This window comes from Kwoniella newhampshirensis, chromosome 2, assembly GCF_039105145.1.
Source record: "Kwoniella newhampshirensis strain CBS 13917 chromosome 2, whole genome shotgun sequence".
In the NCBI taxonomy this organism is placed as follows: Eukaryota; Fungi; Basidiomycota; class Tremellomycetes; order Tremellales; family Cryptococcaceae; genus Kwoniella; species Kwoniella newhampshirensis.
The window spans coordinates 770,790-790,995 of NC_089956.1; the positions used below are offsets into that span (position 1 = coordinate 770,790).

The 20,206-nt window shown below is 51.1% G+C and overlaps 8 protein-coding genes across 8 annotated transcripts; 4 read left to right on the forward strand and 4 right to left on the reverse strand.

Annotated features, from left to right (window-relative positions):
* Positions 1-925: 925 nt before the first annotated feature.
* Positions 926-2,158, reverse strand: IAR55_000994 (uncharacterized protein; the record flags this gene model as incomplete). Its single annotated transcript, XM_066944124.1, has 3 exons — positions 926-1,367; positions 1,451-1,712; positions 1,786-2,158. 3 exons carry the CDS (start codon positions 2,156-2,158, stop codon positions 926-928), a joined length of 1,077 nt encoding a protein of 358 aa, XP_066805325.1.
* Positions 2,159-2,921: 763 nt separating this feature from the next.
* IAR55_000995 (uncharacterized protein) lies at positions 2,922-4,556 on the reverse strand (the record flags this gene model as incomplete). Its single annotated transcript, XM_066944125.1, has 6 exons — positions 2,922-3,227; positions 3,299-3,593; positions 3,666-3,984; positions 4,051-4,131; positions 4,195-4,365; positions 4,454-4,556. The coding sequence occupies 6 exons, from the start codon at positions 4,554-4,556 to the stop codon at positions 2,922-2,924; spliced, it is 1,275 nt and encodes a 424-aa protein (XP_066805326.1).
* Positions 4,557-5,033: 477 nt separating this feature from the next.
* Positions 5,034-6,697, reverse strand: IAR55_000996 (uncharacterized protein; the record flags this gene model as incomplete). The annotated part of the gene is made up of 9 exons (XM_066944126.1): positions 5,034-5,097; positions 5,150-5,307; positions 5,368-5,538; positions 5,592-5,704; positions 5,762-5,890; positions 5,946-6,196; positions 6,257-6,355; positions 6,411-6,485; positions 6,549-6,697. 9 exons carry the CDS (start codon positions 6,695-6,697, stop codon positions 5,034-5,036), a joined length of 1,209 nt encoding a protein of 402 aa, XP_066805327.1.
* Positions 6,698-7,057: 360 nt separating this feature from the next.
* IAR55_000997 (adenylosuccinate synthetase) lies at positions 7,058-8,707 on the forward strand (the record flags this gene model as incomplete). Its single annotated transcript, XM_066944127.1, has 7 exons — positions 7,058-7,067; positions 7,134-7,155; positions 7,224-7,393; positions 7,456-7,551; positions 7,608-7,897; positions 7,950-8,451; positions 8,505-8,707. The coding sequence occupies 7 exons, from the start codon at positions 7,058-7,060 to the stop codon at positions 8,705-8,707; spliced, it is 1,293 nt and encodes a 430-aa protein (XP_066805328.1).
* A 2,024-nt stretch (positions 8,708-10,731) lies between these two features.
* On the forward strand, positions 10,732-12,451 carry IAR55_000998 (uncharacterized protein; the record flags this gene model as incomplete). Its single annotated transcript, XM_066944128.1, has 5 exons — positions 10,732-11,298; positions 11,359-11,561; positions 11,617-11,966; positions 12,021-12,349; positions 12,410-12,451. The coding sequence occupies 5 exons, from the start codon at positions 10,732-10,734 to the stop codon at positions 12,449-12,451; spliced, it is 1,491 nt and encodes a 496-aa protein (XP_066805329.1).
* A 691-nt stretch (positions 12,452-13,142) lies between these two features.
* On the forward strand, positions 13,143-14,462 carry IAR55_000999 (uncharacterized protein; the record flags this gene model as incomplete). The annotated part of the gene is made up of 3 exons (XM_066944129.1): positions 13,143-13,301; positions 13,464-14,132; positions 14,199-14,462. 3 exons carry the CDS (start codon positions 13,143-13,145, stop codon positions 14,460-14,462), a joined length of 1,092 nt encoding a protein of 363 aa, XP_066805330.1.
* A 298-nt stretch (positions 14,463-14,760) lies between these two features.
* On the reverse strand, positions 14,761-15,868 carry IAR55_001000 (uncharacterized protein; the record flags this gene model as incomplete). Its single annotated transcript, XM_066944130.1, has 3 exons — positions 14,761-14,946; positions 15,074-15,233; positions 15,303-15,868. The coding sequence occupies 3 exons, from the start codon at positions 15,866-15,868 to the stop codon at positions 14,761-14,763; spliced, it is 912 nt and encodes a 303-aa protein (XP_066805331.1).
* Positions 15,869-17,819: 1,951 nt separating this feature from the next.
* Positions 17,820-19,877, forward strand: IAR55_001001 (uncharacterized protein; the record flags this gene model as incomplete). Its single annotated transcript, XM_066944131.1, has 13 exons — positions 17,820-17,906; positions 17,958-17,988; positions 18,098-18,179; positions 18,245-18,305; positions 18,390-18,496; positions 18,572-18,652; positions 18,721-18,950; positions 19,014-19,090; positions 19,179-19,341; positions 19,396-19,404; positions 19,473-19,553; positions 19,621-19,739; positions 19,803-19,877. The coding sequence occupies 13 exons, from the start codon at positions 17,820-17,822 to the stop codon at positions 19,875-19,877; spliced, it is 1,203 nt and encodes a 400-aa protein (XP_066805332.1).
* Between the last annotated feature and the right edge of the window lie 329 nt (positions 19,878-20,206).

Here is a 20,206-nt window from a genome sequence, read left to right on the forward strand (position 1 = left end):
ATTCCCCGAGATATGCAGTCAAGCGCCCGAAAAGGTCAAATCCGGGTCGGGCCAAGGTGCAACATGTCAAATATCCTGTCCAAAAGGTCAGATTCACAATCACAGTACGATCCTCCATCACCACGAGGCGGAAATCCACCGGACTCGATCGTTCAATCAATTTGATCAAACGCCTAATAGGAAACGAAAATTGATGGAAACACATGGGTGTGGTACGGTATCTATCCGGTGAAAGCCGATCCAGATTCAGGCTAATCAGGGGAAGCGGTAAGTCAGCAGTGCATCATCTCACACGTTCGATTTCACTCGTGTTTGAGAAGCAATCGGCAAGAGACAACAAGTGCTGATGGGTAACTCGACGTGTTTGTCATCTTGATCGCGTCCTCATCGGGGACTGTTTCCAGCTGGTCTAGCTCTATCGATTTAAGCAGGTGTGGAAATGACGATTGCCTACAAGGACACGGGAGACGTTCCATGCAGCGAGAAGACATGATTGATCGATTCGGTGTTCGAGTCGATTACTTACCTGAGCACGACTGATGAAGGAGGATCCGTATCGACAATGCGCTTCACAACGGACCAGTGGCACCGCTCCTGGACGGAAGAGTGAGAAGAAAGGGAACTTCAAGGCGTTCTCGATGTTACGTGCGGGTGTCGAGCCACGCTATTCCTCGGAGGGCTGGCCGCGCACAAGCCCAGGAAACGTTCTCAACAATCGCAGCTGATAATTAGTATGTATGGTGGCCAAGCGCATAGGTGTTCTCAAGAAGCTAGTAAGAAGCTGTATGATTATAGGCGACAAACGAGAAACTCCTTCCTGCTCTACTGCAGGCTGTCTGACATCGAACTAAGTCACATGTCTGACACCGAATGCATTTTGATCAGCCTAGCTTCTTGATCACTATATTACTGTGCAAAATTATGATCACTGCACTCCGTTGTGGTTTGCATGAATGTCGCTCATCAACTCATCATGCCCCAATTCATCTCCAGCCATGGCTCCCGCCAGCTGACCTTGCGCCACACTGACCGTCACGTTGCCCGTAGCGCAACCACTGTTCCCAGCCCAGAACAGACCCCTCACTTCCGTCCTGGGATCATCGCCGATGCGAAAGGGTACGCCGGTACCTTCCCACCGACCAGGTTTGGGAGGTGCGATGATCCCCATGGCCCCGAGAGGCGCTTGGAGAAAGTTCTCTGTGAGAAGTGGTTCGGCGTCGGTCGAGGGGGTGATCTTCTCTGGGAAGACGAGCATCGAGTGTACTGAGATGGGTGGGTGGGTAGTGCCGAATGTGATTTCGAGGGCCGAGGTCGAGATCGAGATGTCTTCTTTGACCGAGGTGATGGCAGATGTTATATATTTGTATCTGCATCATAATAAGCGGAAATAACATGAACCTCCAAGTGCTGTAGATAAAACGTGCGGGCTACGGGCAATCGATCGACTCACCCCTTCTGTTGCACCAAATCGTGGTATTTTTCAAACCCAGCATCTTTCCTTCCCTCCTCCGTGTCCACGTCTATCCCATTCGCCAAGATGTATCTCGGCTCGTGGTCCAGTCCGGTCCACATGGTCAACATCTTCTCAACCATCTTGGCGTTCATGGGAGCGTTGGCTTTGGTGTAGAGAAACGCGAAGGGGTGCTTGGCCGTCTCGGTGCCGTGGCAGAAGATGCAGTGGATGACTCTACGACCCCATTGCTCCGCCATGCCTTTGGAGGTGGATAGGAAGATCAGCACGACTCAGTGGATCCCACGACCCTATCAAATGAAAAGTGGACGCACCAGGGATATCGGGCAAACGATCCTTGACGCCAGTCGCCAGTATGACCTTCTTCGCTTTGATCTCCCTCCCCTCCTCATCTATCGCCTCAAAACCTCCCTCCCCTCCCTCGACCTTGAGTAAACTGACGATCTTCCCCTTCCTCCACTCTGTCTTCTCACTATACCAATCCTTCAATTGACCTCTGAGGGTCTGTCTGTATATAGCGGGATCGACACCCTCGTACCCCGAGATGGTGTGGGAGTGGAGTGTGGTGGCGTTTCGATAGGAGCCGGAATCGTAGATAAGACAAGAGCGACGGAGTCGAGAGAACATGGCGGCTGCTGAGAGACCGGCGGGACCACCACCGATCACAAGGAGATTGACAGAGGTCATTTTGAATGTATATACGGTGCTTTGGCTTGCTTTTACGATATTCAATGCGATGTATGATGAGCTTGTATGCATGCATGTACATTGACTCGAGCCTCCGTCAGCATGCATCCACGGTTATATGTCCATGATCACGACTTGACAGTCTTGCTCGCTGAGCAGTTCAGTGTCCCGTCCAAGCCGCCGGTAACCTACCTGGCGCCCACCATAGTTTCACCGAGGCGCCTCTCGGGCGCCGCTCGGACGATAGTTCGTAGAGAGACATGGCCATCCCGCATGGTCCCTCGTCGTAAATTTCGGCCAACAGACCAAGATTCATGTGGTCCAGCAGAGCTCGTATGCGGCCCATTGGATCTGAGAGCTGCACGAAAAAGTGACTTACAAATACAGTCCCTGCCACTTACTTACCTTGCACCTGTCCGGCCCGGCGACCCTCTGTGGGAAGCTCGAAATCTCGATGTCTACTGAAGGTCCCTTTCCTGTGCAGACCTGGGCGTACGGACGATTGGAGGATGCCCAGATGCGATAACCTCACTGCGTCATCGACTATCGTCCCCAAATTAGCTTCCTGTCAGACGCCGTTGTCGAAGATACGTAGCTCGATGCATCTAGATACATTCTCTCCGAATATTACTGCCACGCACGGAAGTGAACATCATGGTAACACACCGTCAGACAAGTGTACACAAAACTTGAAAACCTATGTCCGCGGATCGCCGCTGATCGACACACAATCAGATGTCACTAGCTCACAACAGCGCTCCATCTAATAACCTAAGGCTGCCTGCTTTCTCAAGTCAGCCTCATTGGTCTCTTCCTTCTCCCTCCCAGCGAACACGTGCACTCTTTCCTTCGCTTGCTTGGTCATCTCAGCCTCCTTAAGCTCTCCATTCTCCTCTTTCTCCTTCTTCAATTCTGCAACGCAGGCGATGAGACTCTCAATCGCCTCGGGTGAGATTTGATGGTGGAGTACGAGTCGTTCTCGACCCAAGATGATGGGGTCGGGCAGGGCTGCTGCGCGGGTCATGACTGCGTCGAGCGGCAGTCCGATAGACTTGGGGTTGAAGAAGACCTGAATACATTGCAAGGGGGTCAGCATGTTGCGACCAAGTCAAAGCATAGAGGTCTCTGAGGATCACTCACCATGTTCGTGTCAACGGGAGCGAGAATATCAACGCCCAACTCTCTCAATCCCTCCTCCAGTCTCTTTGCCAACTTGTGCGTGGTAGCCAGTCTAGGGAAATGATTGGTGATAGCGTAATCTGCCGCAGCGGAAAGTCCTCCACATTGTCTGATACCACCCCCGAAAGCCTTTCGGAACCACTTGGCTCGAGCGATGAACTCTTTGGTACCGACGATGGCGGAACCGATGGGTGCTCCGATACCCTTAGACAGACAGAGAGAGGCGGAGTCGAAAGGCGCGCAGAGCTCGGTTAAGCTGTTATGATCGACGCCGGTCAGCGGTCCCTCTCCCAAGCAGATTGTCATCCGGACATGGATCATCACTCACACGGTCTGCAAGTCCTCCTCCTTGGACGCATCCAACCCTCTTTTCTCAATCTCAGCGGCGGCAGCATTCCAGATTCTCGCCCCGTCAAGATGCATAGCGATATCGTGCTTCTTCGCCAGTTCTCCGATCTTGACAACCTCGTCCTGTGGGAAGATCATACCGGACAGAGTGTTCTCGAGACAGATGAGTTTGGTAGGGGCGATATGGATGTTGTCGCCCAGTTGAAGAGCAGGCTCGATGTCTTCCACAGTCAGGTGGATACCGTTGGCCGGGACCAATTGGTGGGTCGTAGCTTGGGAAAACATGGCGATACCTCCCGCTATGAACATACGGTTGGTCAGATCTGTACACGGACAGTAAAACACCTGCAGACATGCGGACTCACCCTCCATCTTGTGGACATGAGCTCTCCAGTCTGTAATGATGCTGTGAGGTGGTTGTTTCATATGTGTTCGGATTGACAGTTCTATGCTCGGAGTCAGTCATGCTCATGCAATCCATCTGTAAATAATCAGACTGATAGACGTACGATTTGTCATTGTCCCACTGACGGCGAACAAAGCGGCTGCCTTTCCTGTCAACTTTGCTATCCTGCTCTCGAGAGCTGTAGTCGAGGGGTCTTCTCCGTAGACATCGTCACCTCGAGAGGCTTGAAGAGCGAAAAGGAGTTGCGCATCGGTGGGAATGGTGATGGTATCGCCTGTGAAGCAGGTTGTCCACAGACGCAGTGTCAGTGACCTATCACTAGGAATGCAAGATTGGCTCTTGAAAGGGTGTCAATGACTCACTTCTGAAATCTCGAGAGGTACGATGGAGCGTATCGACGTTCGCTTGTCCTCCCACTTCAGCTGTCACTTCAGCATTGGCGTTCTTGGGAATAGCAACAGGCATATTGATCGATGGTGTAGTCGATATGGCTCTTGACAGTCCAGTATGTCTTACGGTGAGATTTGGGAAGGGCGCGAATGGGGTGATCGATCTTCTTATGTATGCTGTCACGACTGAAGATACACGACGACTCATCTGACGAGGGTACCGACTTGACTAGACAGCAACGTATGCGAGTCAGAATGAGGTCCCATGTGGGGTCCTGCAAGATACAGATTGGCCATCTTGGGTGTGAGATTGGCCATCCATAGTGTGAGATTGGCCATAAGATAACATCAGCGGACGATTCCGCGTGCAACACTTTTCTGATTTCGGATCCGGGAGAATCAAAACTCCGAACGTGCACAAACGACTGATGATAAGTCAGGACGCGAGATCCTGTATCAGACTTCAACGCTAAAGCATGTGGACTAGGACGAGGTGCATGTCTGCCTATGTATATATGACGACGAGTCATCAACCAGCAGCCTAGGCGTACGATCAGACCATGCCGTGTCCTATCAGGCTTTTGTTGCGAAATCCAACGTTGAATTGAAGCAAGGAGCTATGGAGAAGAGCACATCAGAATCGATCAGACGGGACCTCTCTCTACTCACTTGATGTCTCGTACCCAGCCGCTTTCACCCCCAGAACGCTCGATGCACGGTATCGGATACGGTGATTTGGCGATGATCACTGATTCTCTGGCATTCAACAAACACACCTCGCGTCCATCGACGGACAGCTCTGCAGAAGATCGAGCTAAAGGTGAGATCTGGAAGACGTCGTCAGGTCGGGTACCGAAATTACTAACATGAACAGGCAATCGACTTACCTCCAGTCGGACCTGACCTCTGCCTGGAAGGATGACCGTTCTGAAACTCAGCGATCGAGGCGCGATTGGAGTAAGGAGGAAAGCGTCCGTCTCTGGATGAGATATCGGTCCTCCAGCCGACAACGAATAAGCCGTGGAACCTGTTGGCGTAGAGACAAGCAGTCCATCGGCCTACCATGGTAGCGTGATCAGCACAGGATCTACATGTCTTCGCAGAAACTTACCACTGCCTCTGTGAGATGCTGTCCGTCAAAAAACGCATCGACGACAGTGAGATGTGCATGACGACCACGATGAAGCGTGACCTCGTTCATCACTTGCCATCCGGCCTCCCCGACTAGCAAATAAACTCAGCTGGACCGACTATCGCAGATCATTCCGGATGGCAGCTCACCGGCTTTCGTACAGCGGTCCAGGACTTGTCCGTGAGTAGAAACAGGTGTGCATGCCAATCGCATCCGGTTCAATACCGACACCGGACCCTTCAGGGTGTTTTCTAATGCCGAGGACAGGGCGTCTATATCTGAATGGTAAAAGGAGTCAACAAGCCATCGTTGGTACTGGAACGGTCGACGTACGAAAAGGTAGTAAGAATCCCAAAGATCCCATTGAAAAGCTTAGAACAGGTGGACACTCCCCTTGCGAAAACAGATTTGAGACATGCAGTATCGTACCATCACCGCCTAATGTCAAGACCATCGACGTATGTAAAGGTAATAACCCCTCGTCACCCGCGGAAGTGATGATGAGGTCTTCAAAGGCAGGATGTTCCAGTGCTGTGTGAGGCTCAACGATTAGTCTTAGGTGCGGATAATGTTCTCGCAGGTGTCTGACTCGAAGTTATCAGCTGAAGCCCTTTTTGGTGTGATAGGGAAAAGATCGAGCTTACGTCAAGATGGTACCCATAGCAGCGGTTGTTCGGGGATCATCCCGCTTTTGTATCAGAAGGAGAGTCGTCGGTGAGGATGTCCATCTTGATAATTGATGCCTGGGTCTGCGTCAGTGTACAACCTTTCATCACGTAAATGAACAGACAGACTTACGCTGGGGAAAATTGAGCAGCTCCCATCGCAGATGATTCAGCCTCGATCACATCGCAAGGTGTGAGTCTAGGTTTACTATAGTGATGATTCATCAGCCGGAGTCGAAGGGCAAAGAGCCGAGCATAAGACAAAATATACTTTGCCAATTGTTCTAAAGTGGGAGCTGGGAGATCTCGTAGCTGATGGACCGATCGTGCCTGCTCGAGTTGAGCTCTTGTTCTGTGTCGAGGTCGGGACCCGAGGCGAAGGGCAACTCTAACTGACTGATGCAGGGTCGAGGTGAACATTCTGACGAGCTACGCCTCACAGTATCCATCGATGACCTTGATGGCAAGTATATTGACGGTCGTCTGTAAACTATTGTCATGTCCAACAAGTCGGAGAGTCCAAGTGGAGGGGTCCGTGTTTGTGATAATCACCTTCTCCTCATCATGACGTGTGATAAACACTGTCACCGAGGTGGACGGATCCAAATTTATTGCCGAAAGAGGTCCGAAATCGATTATCGGATAGGGAATGGCTAACCACTGTCGATAGCAGACGACTCACCAAAAAAAGACCTCAATTGACCGTGAAATCCATCTCAGCTGGTCTGCTTCTTCGCTCTTCCTCTTCCAGGTAAATCTACCCGCACTTACTCGCCAATCATGGCTTCATGTAAGTGTTCTCGTTGCTGTTAGATCGGAAACGTCGACCTTCAACTGATCATCTGTTCGTCATTAGCTCCGCAAGGGGTCTCCGTCGTGTATGTCGAGTCGACGTTTCACTTCCTCCACCAAGGATCATACTGATGCTCGATTCGATCCTACGCAGTCTCGGCGCTCAATGGGGTGACGAAGGAAAGGGAAAGCTTGTCGATATCCTCGCCGCAGAGGCCGACATCTGCGCTCGATGCGCCGGTGGTAACAACGCTGGTCACACTATCGTCGTCAAGAGCCCTCAGGGCGAGAAGACGACTTATGCGTTCAACCTTTTGCCCAGTGGTGAGTGCAAAGATGGTGTCTTCGTGGATAGTGAACGCTAACATGCTCAACCCATGACACAGGTCTGATCAACCCTCAATGCAAGGCCTTCATCGGCTCCGGTGTCGTCGTCCACGTTCCTTCGCTCTTCAACGAGCTGGACACCCTCGAGCGAAAGGGTACGTTTGGCGGATCTATATTCATGACTATGATTCAGGCTGACGTCCATTCTCAGGTCTTAAATGCGCCGACCGTCTCTTCATCTCTGACCGAGCCCACCTCGTGATGGGCTTCCACCAGATCGTTGACGGTCTCAAGGAGATTGAGCTTGGCGGTTCCTCGATCGGTACAACCAAGAGGGGTATCGGACCCGCTTACTCTTCCAAAGCATCTCGTTCCGGTCTTCGAGTGCACCACCTCTACGATCCCAGCTTCCCCGCCAAATTCAGGAAGCTCGTCGAGGGAAGGTTCAAGCGATACGGTCAATTCGAGTTTGACACTGAGGGAGAGATTGAGATGTACTTGGTAAGTTGACTTGATGGCAGCTGTTCATGTGGCCGGTCTAATGAGACGACAGGCCTTCGCTGAGAGACTCCGACCTCACGTTGTCGATGGACCCACTTTCATCCACAATGCTATCAAATCTGGCAAGAAGGTCCTCGTCGAGGGCGCCAATGCCCTTATGCTTGATATCGACTACGGAACATATCCTTACGTGACCTCCTCTGCCACCGCTATCGGTGGTGTAGTGACCGGTCTTGGTATTCCCCCCTTCGCCATCAAGCGAGTCGTCGGTGTCGTCAAAGCGTACACCACTCGTGTCGGTGGTGGACCTTTCCCCACTGAGGATCTCGAGGAGGTCGGTCACACATTGCAAGAGGTCGGTGCCGAATACGGTGTGGTCACTGGAAGGAGAAGACGTTGTGGATGGTTAGATTTGGTCGTCATGAGATATTCTACCATGATCAACGGCTACACAAGTCTCAACCTTACCAAGCTTGATGTCCTGGACGGATTTGACGAGATCAAGGTTGCTACCGGTTACAAGATCGATGGTGTAGAGATCGAAGGCTTCCCTGGTAAATCTGTCGCATATATCAAGACTTTCTAGCTGACCATGTGCCTTTTGCAGCTGATCTCGACCGACTCGCCAAGGTTGAAGTGCAGTACACCACTCTCCCCGGTTGGAAGAAGGACATCTCCGCTTCTACCACCCACGAGGACCTCCCAGACAACGCCAAGTCTTACATCAAGTTCATCGAGGACTTCTTGGGTGTCAAGATCCAATATGTCGGTGTCGGACCTGGTAGAGATCAGAACTTGATCCTGTTCTAGACAGATGAAGCAGGGCGACGACAAAATACAGGGCATGCATGCATCGTGACACATGGAATAATGATCAGGTGTGACGAGAATAGAACTGGAAACGCGTCGCGTGGTCGAACGTGAAGCTGTGCGCAGCTACCTTGCGCAGAAGCTGCGACGATACCATGCAAATGAGATGATGGACTCAATCACAGCATACGCATGAAGTGGATCGCGGTGACAGCTGACCATCATATGTTGCCATTGTATCCGCCACAGGCGTCACTGGAAGCCCCTTGAAATGCCATTGTGGAGATGGCTTGAGGCTCGGGAAGGCGTTCGGACCTTTTCATCTGATCGCGCAGATTATTGGATCTCCCATCAGATTCCCAGCGTTGACCGGGATCACAATATGCTTCTACGCCAAGCATAACGCCTAGCCAAGCAGAGTTTTCCTTTGTAACGGAGCTGTGTATGGACAGCCGAGTCCCATATGGGCACAACACGACCTCTTGACATTCACATCTGCATGCGCGCAAAGTTGAGAGTCACAAACGACAATAGGGAAACTCATTGATTGAACGCGCTTTTCCTGTTGCTCTTTTGTGATCCGGCACACATCTGTTTGTTCAGAGTTCACCTTCGAGCCGTAGTCAGGACAAGGTTTCAGTCGTTGTTCAGGGTCACCGAGATCGACATATCCCGGTGGATGGAAACGCCATTTCCAAACTCTCCCTGTCGACGCGCTTGCGATGTTTGTCATAATGCCATCATCATTCACTTGGCGCGAGTTACTGGCTTCCTTGCTCATCAGGACAGGGACGGAAGAAAGAGGAACGACAATGATAAACATCAGCTTCTGCGCTTCCGCCCTTCTGCGATGGTGAATGGGGAAAGGACGAGTTCAACAGCGCTGCGGCAAAGGAAGAAAAAGAAAGCAAAACCACTCGCGTCACGAAAGAGAAAAAGAAAAAGAAAAACCCCTCCCTGCAAGCCACCTGTTGACATCGATTTCCTTGTCTCTTGGAGCTTGTACGCTAAAGCCGGATGAATCGCTGATACTGCTATGGTCCAATGAGTGAGAATGATGATGCACAATAGTACCGTCTCGTCCTGCCGTCTGGTTGGGCGTAATTGGCTTTTCAGATCTCTTTCTCACTCCTTCTTGAAATTCCAGTCGTTGCTATCTTTCCGTCCATCCATCTCTTCTCTCACATCTCTCCATATCCTTCTTTCCACGCGTAAAGCAAGTCCTCTAGGTGAGTGGCATGTTCCGACTTTTGGTGAGACTTGGTTGGAATCGGAATGGTTTGCACGAGATGGAGAATTGTCAAAAAAACAGGACAGATTACGGGGAATTGATCTAGCACTGGGGTGATCGATTCGAAGATGGACGTCTTGGACTGGTTTCAGCGGGATAGTTTTGGGGAAGACGCGATGGGTCGTGGTGCAGAAGTTGTCGGAGAGGACTTGGATGAACGACGCTTTCGTGGTCTTCGCCACCAATCATCCGTGAAGATCATGAACCCCTTCATGCTCCTGCTCCAGACTCGATTCGCTTGCTCGGAGACCAATGCTGATCTTGCTATTCTCATCACGCCCTTTTCCATCCCTGACGCCTTCGTCCTCGCGCACACAAACTACGCCGATCAATGGATTGAAATGATTCTACTTGCCGCTACGCACGGACAACCACCACTACCACTCGTCTTCTCATTGTTCCTGAAACGGTCCAAAACATCTCGCTCTGGCATATAACTCATGGCCACTCCAATCGATCCCGACCATCTCTTCTCGTCTTTCCACGTCGCCCATCGACACATCTTCGCCTCGGTGGCTACTGCATCCTGTGCTATATTGCCACTGTGTTATTGCTCGATTTCACCTATCAGTCTCACATCGCAGCGCGATCCTACTTCTATCAAACCGAACCCACTGGACCAACTTTCGCCGGTCGTCAAAGTTTCAGGAGCCCAATTACATACAACTAAAAGACAAGCCCCAGCGGTAGTCTTATCCCTCACTCGTTTGAAGACATCCTACCACACCACACAATGCACTTCTCGAACCTCCTACTCCCTCTCCTCACCCTCTCTGTCGCCGCTCCTGCCGCTTCGGCTGCCAGGATCAATGCCGCTCATGGTAATGCTCGACGCGCTCCCGCTCACCGGGCTGCGGACTACGAGAAGATCCGACGGGAAGGTACTCTCGCCATGGAGGCTCGTGAGGGTTACTCTCACACCAACGTTAAACATGAGCGAACCAATGTCGCTGCGCGAAACAAGGGCAAACGTCTTGTGAGAAAGAAGAAGAGGGCAACCTGTCAGGTTCATCACAACGCTACCTCGATCGTGACATCTCCTACCGCCGCGGCGACCGAGTCGGTCACTAGCTCTATCGGCAATGAACAGCACTTTGCCAACGCCACTGAGACTGCTACCTCTTCGTCCTCCACTGACGGAGTCAGCTCGGCTTACACCGAGTCTATCACATCGACTGCCAGCTCCACCAGCTCGGCTTACACCGAGTCCGTCACATCAACTGCCAGCCCCACCAGCTCGTCTGCGGCTGCGTCATCCACTCCCTCATCTTCCAGCACTTGGTCATTGGTTGAGACTTGGGTAAGTGATAAATCTAAACCAGGAAATCTGCCACGAGACTGATCACATACTTTGACCCAGTCCGGAAACACCTTCTTCGACCACGTCAACTTCTGGGAGTGGAATGATCCCACTCACGGTACCGTGGACTTCCAAGGAGCTTCCGACGCTTGGAACAGCGGCTTGATCTCTATCAACCAGCAGGGTCACGCTATCATGGCTGTCGACACCACACAGCATGTTCAGGGTGGCAGGAAAGCGATCCGTGTCCACGGTAACAGAGTGTGAGCCAACTTGCTGGACAGTTGGATCGATCATATGCTGACTCGCCCGGTGAAGGTTCACTGGAGGTCTCGTTATCATGGATGCTTGGCACATGCCAACCGGATGTGGTACTTGGCCTGCTTGGTGGCAAAACGGTCCCAACTGGCCTGAAGGTGGTGAAATCGACATCCTCGAGGGTGTCAACGCCTTCACCCAGAACCAGGTCTCCCTCCACACCGGTCAGGGATGCACCATGCCGGGCAACATCAACGACAATCAAGTCGCCCAATTGACCACCGGTTCTTTCAACAACTTGGACTGTTCATCTGCCAACACTGCCAACCAAGGTTGCGGTGCTCGTGACGAGTCTAACGATAACTCTTACGGTGCTGGATTCAACAGTGTTCAAGGTGGTGTTTACGCTAGTGAGTGTAATTTACACACCTTGTTGTGACCTAAGCTGATATTTGATCATGTAGTGCAATGGGCCAAGGTCGGTATCACTGTCTGGTGGTTCCCTCGATACAACATCCCTAGTGATATCACCAACGACGCTCCCGAACCATCAGGTTGGGGAAAACCCGTTGCTCACTTCCCTTCGGATAACTGTAACCCTTACCAGTTCTTCTATGACCACTACAACATCTTCGACACCACCTTCTGTGGAGATTGGGCCGGTGCCGACAGTGTTTGGAACTACGCCGGTTACGCAGGTCAGGACCAGAGTTGTGCTGCCATCACCGGTTACTCTACTTGTTCCGACTACGTCCTCAACGAAGGTTCGGCCTTTGCGAATGCCTACTGGGAGGTAAGTTGAATCATGCTTTGTCAGAGTCCGGATTGCACTGACAAATCGCTGGAATTGCAGGTCGCTTCCGTCAAGTACTTCAACTCGACAACAGAAGTTTGATCCCCTTTTCCATTTCAATGCGCAAACGCGTCACACCTCGTTTGATCCTTCGTTTTCGTCAACATCTTCTTTTTTCGTTCTAACATCTCAAACCTATATTCTTATAGTCCGACTCCCTTTTTTCCATCTCCGAGATGCGGAGGATTGGTACACCTTTCACATATCGTTCAGGCAATGATATGTCAGAGGAGCCAAGTGTCTCGAACCCGTTTTCTTATAGACTACGATCTTTGATCTGATGAAGGGGAACAAGGTTTTGGTCGGCTTTGTTCTCCGACGTCGATTAATTGGTCAAGAGTCGCAAACCCCTTTCTTTGCGTTGTGATCTTGGCTTCGCTTTTGTGTTGTTAGAGATGGACACGGAGTGAGAGCGTGCTTTTCACGTGGGTAGATTATGGATGATGCAAGTATGTCACGGAATGGGATGTGTTGCACGGGTGATGGGTATCAACAGAGCGGCTCTGAAGCATGCAGTCTGTGCCACTTTTGCCTCCACTTGACTTGGCCAGATAAGTCGCACAACATAGCTCGAGATGACTCTTTCGTCCTTGAGAATATACTTGACCTCCTGCATATCTATCGACTGTCTCAAAATTCCCCCCCACGGACTACCCTCCACCTCAATCTGACCACAACGACTCCTGGCTGAACTCCTCAGATCAGCGAGACGGGCAGTGGTTCGATCACATCAATGCCGCACAGTCATCATTCCCATTCTGGCCAGTTCTGTCGACATGCCAAAGACAATCTCGAAGATGTGATTGTGGAGGCGATACGACAGGGTTTCGAGGTGTTTGGACTGAGCGAACATGCTCCGAGATATAGACTGGAGGACCTGTTCCCGGAAGAGGTGAGTTGAGTTGCGTCGTGTGAGTTCAGGTCAATCACCCTGAAGCAAGCTCTTTGAGGATTCTTGAGTATTCCGTGTTCCTTTCCCGGCGGATCGAGAAGTGTTTGTGAGATCTTGACCCAGAAGGATACGAGACTGATCTCGATTGGACTGCCTTGACAGGCCGATCTCACACCTACCGATCTCCTCGAAGCATATCATTCATTCCTCGCCATCGCTTCCTCTCTACGCGAGAAATACTCGTCTCGGATCCACCTGCTCATCTCCCTCGAAACGGACTATATCACCCCTCTCGACTCGCTCAACCTCGCTTCGCTCCTCGCCTCAACCAGGGGAGATGCGATCGACTACATCGTCGGTAGCGTGCATCATGTTCGTGGGATCTCGATCGATTTCGATCGGAATACATGGTTACGAGCCGTCCATCTATGTTCACGACGGCCTCCCAGTCAAGAAGAAGAAGAAGAAGAAGATGGACGAACGATGGATCCTGGACCTCCACCAAAACTGGAACTAGGGGATCAAAGCATCACTTGTCTTCGAGAGGGATATGTACCCACAGAGGAAGAACTGATACCTTTCCTAGAAAAGTATTTCGATTCGCAGTTCGACTTGATAAAGAAGCATCAACCAGAAGTATTGGGTCACATCGATCTTTGTCTCTTATGGGTTCCTGAAATCAGCAAGAAATTGCAAGCGATGCCAAGTGTCTGGGCGAGAGTGGAAAGGAATGTCAGAGCTGTCATCGAGTATGGAGGGTTGTTCGAAGCGAATGCTGCGGCTTTCAGAAAAGGGTGGGAGACGAGTTATCCCTCCAAAGACATATTACAGGTAGATTTCACCACTCGTACGGATTCCTGTTTGTCGAGCTGATCATGGCGTGGCATGGATCAACAGTTGATTCTCTCGTTGAAAGGTCGGATATGTCTGTCAGACGATTCACATGGCGTCTCCTACGTCGGTCTGAACTATCTGAAATTGCGAGATTACCTGGCTGGTGCAGACGTGGCAACAATATGGTATTTGGTGCCTACAGATCAGCGAGTGAATGGGGACGAAGATGTGGGGAACAGGAGAAGAGTCGTGGCGCGAAGGATGGAAGCTTGGAATGACCACCCTTTCTGGAAGAAGCTGGAGATCGCGCAGGAAGCGAAGACATAGAGAAATTAGATGGACTGATCGAAGGGTGTTGCCCGCTATCAGATGGAAGCGAAGGTACAATCACGATATATGCAAGTGTCACGGCCAATGCTAACTATGGATACAGTCTGTCCTCTCTCTTTCTCTTTGTTTGGCTGGCTATCGACGTGTATCTGAGATCAACCAATGCCGTCGAAAGCCATTTCGTCACTCGCGATGCGCACCCGTTTCCTGCTGAAAATACTTGATCATGCCTCCAATGGCCGTCTGACGCCCCTCTGCTTCTCGACGAGACGTCCTGCCGTAGCAATATCTGGGATCAGAACATATCCTCATCGCTACTCCCTTGCCGACCATGCCTCGCAATGTGGTTCAACGCCGTAGCCTTCTCTTTGGCGAACTCCTTCTCCAAGTGTTGTTTCAGTTTAGGGATGTTACTGAACGGTTCATCGCATTTGAAGCAGGTGAGAGGGGTCTCCAACAGCGCTTGAGCCCCAGACAAGGCCTAGATAGTTAAGTTCAATGATCAGTCACGCAGAACCGAGAAGGTGAGATGCTCGACAGTCCAGCGAAGGTAGCTGAGGGCAAGAGTACTGAGTGTGCGTAGCTGTTGGATCGACTCTGTCGCTCACCTCTATCCGATCAAGGGTATTCTGATCGTTCTGAGTCCATCTTTGGACCTCCATGATGGAGACGAAGAACCCTAGATCAGGTCTGAACGAGTTATGGTGCTTTTTTGTCTTCATCGCGGGGGATATTCGATCTTCTGAGATGACGTGAAGGTGAACATGTCTATCAGGTGAAAGACCAGAAGGAAATCGAGTCAGTGTCGTCTCCCTTGGGATGATAGCTCGGACGCACTTCATTGAGGGAATGGCATGAAAGCCAACATCGATCTTCCACTCGAATCCCTCGGTCTTCAACATCTCATCCCTGATCATCTCCTCCACTTCCCTCGCAGTATCTGCCATCGCTCGCAACACCTCCTCTCTCGCTCCTCTATCCGCTTTTAACAGCAAGCTCCTCAGATCATCCAACGCTTCTAGGGGGACGATCGAATCTTTGCTATCTGGATCGGATTGCGGTGGAAAAGGATATCGAGGAAGGACGAGAAAATGGTATTTCGCTTTCGGATATGCGTCAAACACAGCGATGGTGTTTGCCGACGAGAGTAGGAGTTTGGAAGGTGGTAATGAGGAGGATGGATTGGGAAGCGTGGCGTAGGTTCTGAGAGCGCTGATAGAGGGTCCGGTGCCCATCATGAACGAGCTTCGACGACGTTGATGACTACTTGAGAGTGACTCGAGAGCTCGTCCTTTCCCCTTGACCGTACTGCTTCGACGAGCCTGCTCGTGCGCGATAGGTGTTGGGGTGGGTTCGGCAGAGGAGTCATATATTGTGGTTGAAGATGACAGGCAATTGCCCATGATTGTCAGGTCGATAGTACGCCCTCAGACACAAAGAGAAGACGGAAAGTGATCGATTGATGGGATGTGTGTTCAGTATTCGATTTCCGGTTAAATCACGCCGAGCAGAACCAGTCGGACGTTGGGCGATGAAATCGAGCAAGCATATTGGATACGGTTGATTCAATGATCAGTACGAATTTTGACCAGGCATCTTCAGAACCCCCGACTACCCCACTGCAGTGTGACAAAAAAGCTTGGCCGTCAACTTTTTTGCAGCTCGAGGCAGTTCATCGGCCTGAATAGACTTGTACTGTTTCTCCCGGGTTCCTCGCTCTTGCGACTTGGAGGGTAGCGTGTGTGTACTCGACGAAGCGCAGCAGTGGGAGTAGTATGAAAGTGTTGACATGGACTATGTGGGTTGTCAGGGAGGATGGTAAAGTGTGGCTTAAGGGTATATGGGCTCTGTGCTGCCTCCAATCGTGAAAGTGGAGAGATCATCGGTAAAGACGTTTCGGGCGGAGTGCAGCTGAACTACATGAGGCAAAGATTGAGGTGTGAATGCAAGGAGGCGTTGTGTGTAGATCGCCTCACAATCGCTGTGCCGAGACATTTGGTTTGGTGAAGAGGGCGAGCGACCGAATAAGAGGAGGCCGAAAATAGAGGAGTGTTGGATGAAAGACCAGAGAACCGAAGAAGGGAAAAACAAACGATACTCACGAGACTGACTAACGTGAGTTCGACTACTAAAGCTGGAGATCTGACAGACGTCGAAGAGTCTGGGCCCGACCTGTTGATGGAATGAGGACCCGGAGCGAGCAAAAGGAGAAGCAGGAGGGATGACAAGAAGAACGGGGTCCGGGTGAATAGATAGTTAAATTAAAAAACACAATGGAGCGGTTTTGTGCCCAGTTTGAGAGGGAAAATCGCAGGAATCGTTTTTCAGTATCTATTTTGTGTTTATGTGTGATCGAAGCGGTTTGGTCTCAGATGACGTCTACCCGACCGCGGTGGCGTTTTGCATTCCACTGGGTGTTTTCTGCCGCCTCGATTCATTTTCACCCGAGAGGATCTGTCAGTCTTCCAATGGAAAAACTCAGTAGTGTCGAGCATCGCTCAAGTGGTGTACCTCCCGTTGTCCTGTTGTGACATCCCGTCATCCTCAGCCACAATTACTGTTGTATGTGCAGTACCACCAATCGATTCACACGCTCGCGTTGCAAACCCCTGCGTTTCGAGGACGGGACCCACATGTGAGCATGCAAGTATGTAAACGGTAGTCACCCCACACCCATCATTACGAAGACAGACCCGCGGGTCGGCCGTAAGCGTGACAGCATAGAAACTGCCTGTCCCACAGATTACAGCTTATCCCGATACTGCGTTCTGCTTCGATTCCAGGTCGCATGAGCGTAGGAAACTGGAGTATAGTGACTGGTAGCTAAGTTTTTCCTGCGTTCATGCTTATAATGCTCACAATTCCAACCAACGTAGAACATGGACATCTGCTTGAAGGCGTAGAATACGGTCGCATCACTTTCGCGCGCCTAAGAGGGCCGAAGGCTTATGGAAATAGGCATGTGGGCAATCGTTGTGCTGCGAGGTGGAGGTCGTCCATGTCCAATGTTGTTCGTTTGTCATATGACTACGACGACCGTTGACCCTCAAACCGCACTAAATCAATATGAGCCGGATCAGTATGCCGGGTACAACGCTAGAGAGGCCCCTGAGGTCAGAGGCAGCTGACAGATCTATCCATAGTCAACAGTCAAAATGCCGACAGACGACAGGATACAGCATGTGCATTTCCGGAACCACGTACTCTGACGGATCACCGGCGTCTGTCTTCTTCGTTGGAACGGCAAGAGCATTGACGAGTTAGCCGTCTGCTTGCCAGCACAAATGCTACGTCCGTTGTTACCTTCTTTTTCTGTCAGCTGTATCGGTATTGCTATATAAGAACAGCGCACAAATGTTGTCTCGCTACCTTACCCGCGCTCGTCCACTACAACGAAGTACGAGCAGACCCTTCAGCTCAACTAATCCCAATATGGTCAAAGTCAGTGGGGCTGCGCTTGTCTCAACTTATTGAGCTGACAAGAGGTGATAGGTCCTCGCTGTGCTCTATCGTGGTGGTCAAGGTCAGCTCACTGTCTGATCCCGTACCACCTGGATCACACTCCATTTCCATCTTCCTGACACACCTCGCTCTGACGTGCATGAGCACGGTGCTCATACCTCGTGATGCAGCCGCCCAAGAAGAGCCTCGTCTCCTCGGTACCATCGAAAATCAGCTCGGTCTTGCCGACTGGCTCAAGAAAGAGGGTCACGAGTGGGTTTTGCCAAGTCGACAGTCTAGAGAGCACGTACTGATTACATGGATTGAAATTTCGCCAGACTCGTCGTCACGGATGACAAGGAAGGCTCCAGTTCAGAGTTCCAGAAACACCTTGCTGACGTGAGTGACCCTCTCACTCATGGCTACCAGCCGTTTGCGCAAAGGCCATCCAGGAGGAAAAACCCTGACGTCGATACCCTCCAGACCGAGATCCTCATCACCACCCCTTTCCATCCCGGATACCTCACTGCCGACCTGATTGACAAGGCGAAGAATCTCAAGCTTTGTGTGACTGCTGGCGTCGGTTCCGAGTGAGTAAAGTCTACTATCAGTCTGGAGGGTCAGCGATATCTACGTGAATGGAACTGATCTCATCTTCACTCTAGCCACATCGATCTCAATGCTGCCAACACCAAGAAGATCACCGTTGCCGAAGTGTCCGGATCAAACGTCGTCTCCGTCGCCGAGTGAGGTGCAGACGTCCGTCACTCAGCTATGGAGAAGAGGACTAATGGGTCCCCTTGGTTTTTCGCAGACACGTCGTTATGTCGATCCTTCTGCTGGTCCGCAACTTCGTTCCAGCCCATGAACAGATCGTCTCGGACGATTGGAATGTCGCCCAGATCGCTAGAAACGCTTATGATCTCGAGGGCAAGGTCGTTGGTACCGTGGGATGTGGCAGGATTGGCTATAGGGTCTTACAAAGATTGCAAGGGTTCAACTGTAAAGATCTGTTGTGGTTTGACTACACCGACTTGCCACCTGGTGAGCTGTTCGCCCCTGCCAGTCATCATGGGATCAAAGCTTATCGTAATGGGCGATCAACAGATGCGGAGAAGGCTATCAATGCTCGTCGAGTGAAAGATCTCGAAGAGATGGTCTCTAAATGCGATGTTGTGACCATTGTAAGCATGCCATATCTGTAGTCCGAATTGTTCTGCGTGAGTTGTCCTCTGATCCAGACTGCCGACTGGCTGGCGTATGTGCTCGCAGAATTGTCCTCTTCACGAAAAGACCAGAGGTCTGTTCAACGATGATCTCATCAGCAAGATGAAGCCAGGTTCGTGGTTAGTCAACACCGCTAGAGGTGCAATCTGTGACCGAGCTGCTGTCAAGAGGGCATTGGAGTCTGGACACCTTCGTGGTTACGCAGGAGGTGAGCTTCTTCGATTCTCGGCAACAAATGAGTAGCTGATAGGTAGCCCGATAGATGTCTGGGGTAAGTCCACAATCAAGCAAGGCAGGAAGAAGCCTCGCAGACTTCGTTACTCATACTTTCTCCCACAGATGTCCAGCCTGCCCCAAAGGACCACCCTTGGCGACACGCATTCAATCCCCTCGGCGGTGGCAACGGGATGGTTCCCCATTGTGAGTTATGTCAACGTGTACCTCATACCCGCTCTGGCTCCAGCACGACTCATCGTCCTTGGCGCAGACTCCGGCACCACCCTCGATGCGCAGAAGCGTTACGCCGACGGCACGAAAGAAATCATCAGGCGATACCTTGCTGGTGAGGATCAGGACCTCGCCAACTTGATCGTTTTCGACGGAGATGTGAGTACACTGACGAATTCGAAACACAGAGCAACTTGGTTTGCTAATGTACATACCCATCAGTACGCAAGTAAGGCCTATGGGCAGCGTGAGAAGAACGCGAACAAGCCTACCGGTCAGAAAGGTGCCGGACCGTAATTCTGACTCGTACAATGTTCAGTGAATGTGTACAAGTGTAAGCACGAGTAAGAAAAGAATGAGAATGTACGCAGTGGAAGAAACAATTACAAATATGTATCATGTGAATGCATGTCTCTATATGTATATGCGATGGCCTGACATCTGAATGTTGTGCCAAATCTCGAGCTCGAGGCTCTGCTGTGCCCGTGAATGCTTGATAAATGCTGCAGAACAGTCGGCCCGTGTTGAGAGGAGTGACCGGAGGAAAAGCTCACGGGTACAACGTGTCTCAATGAAATATGCTACAACTTGCCAATGTTCTGTGCGTTCGTTCGAATCTCTCTAGA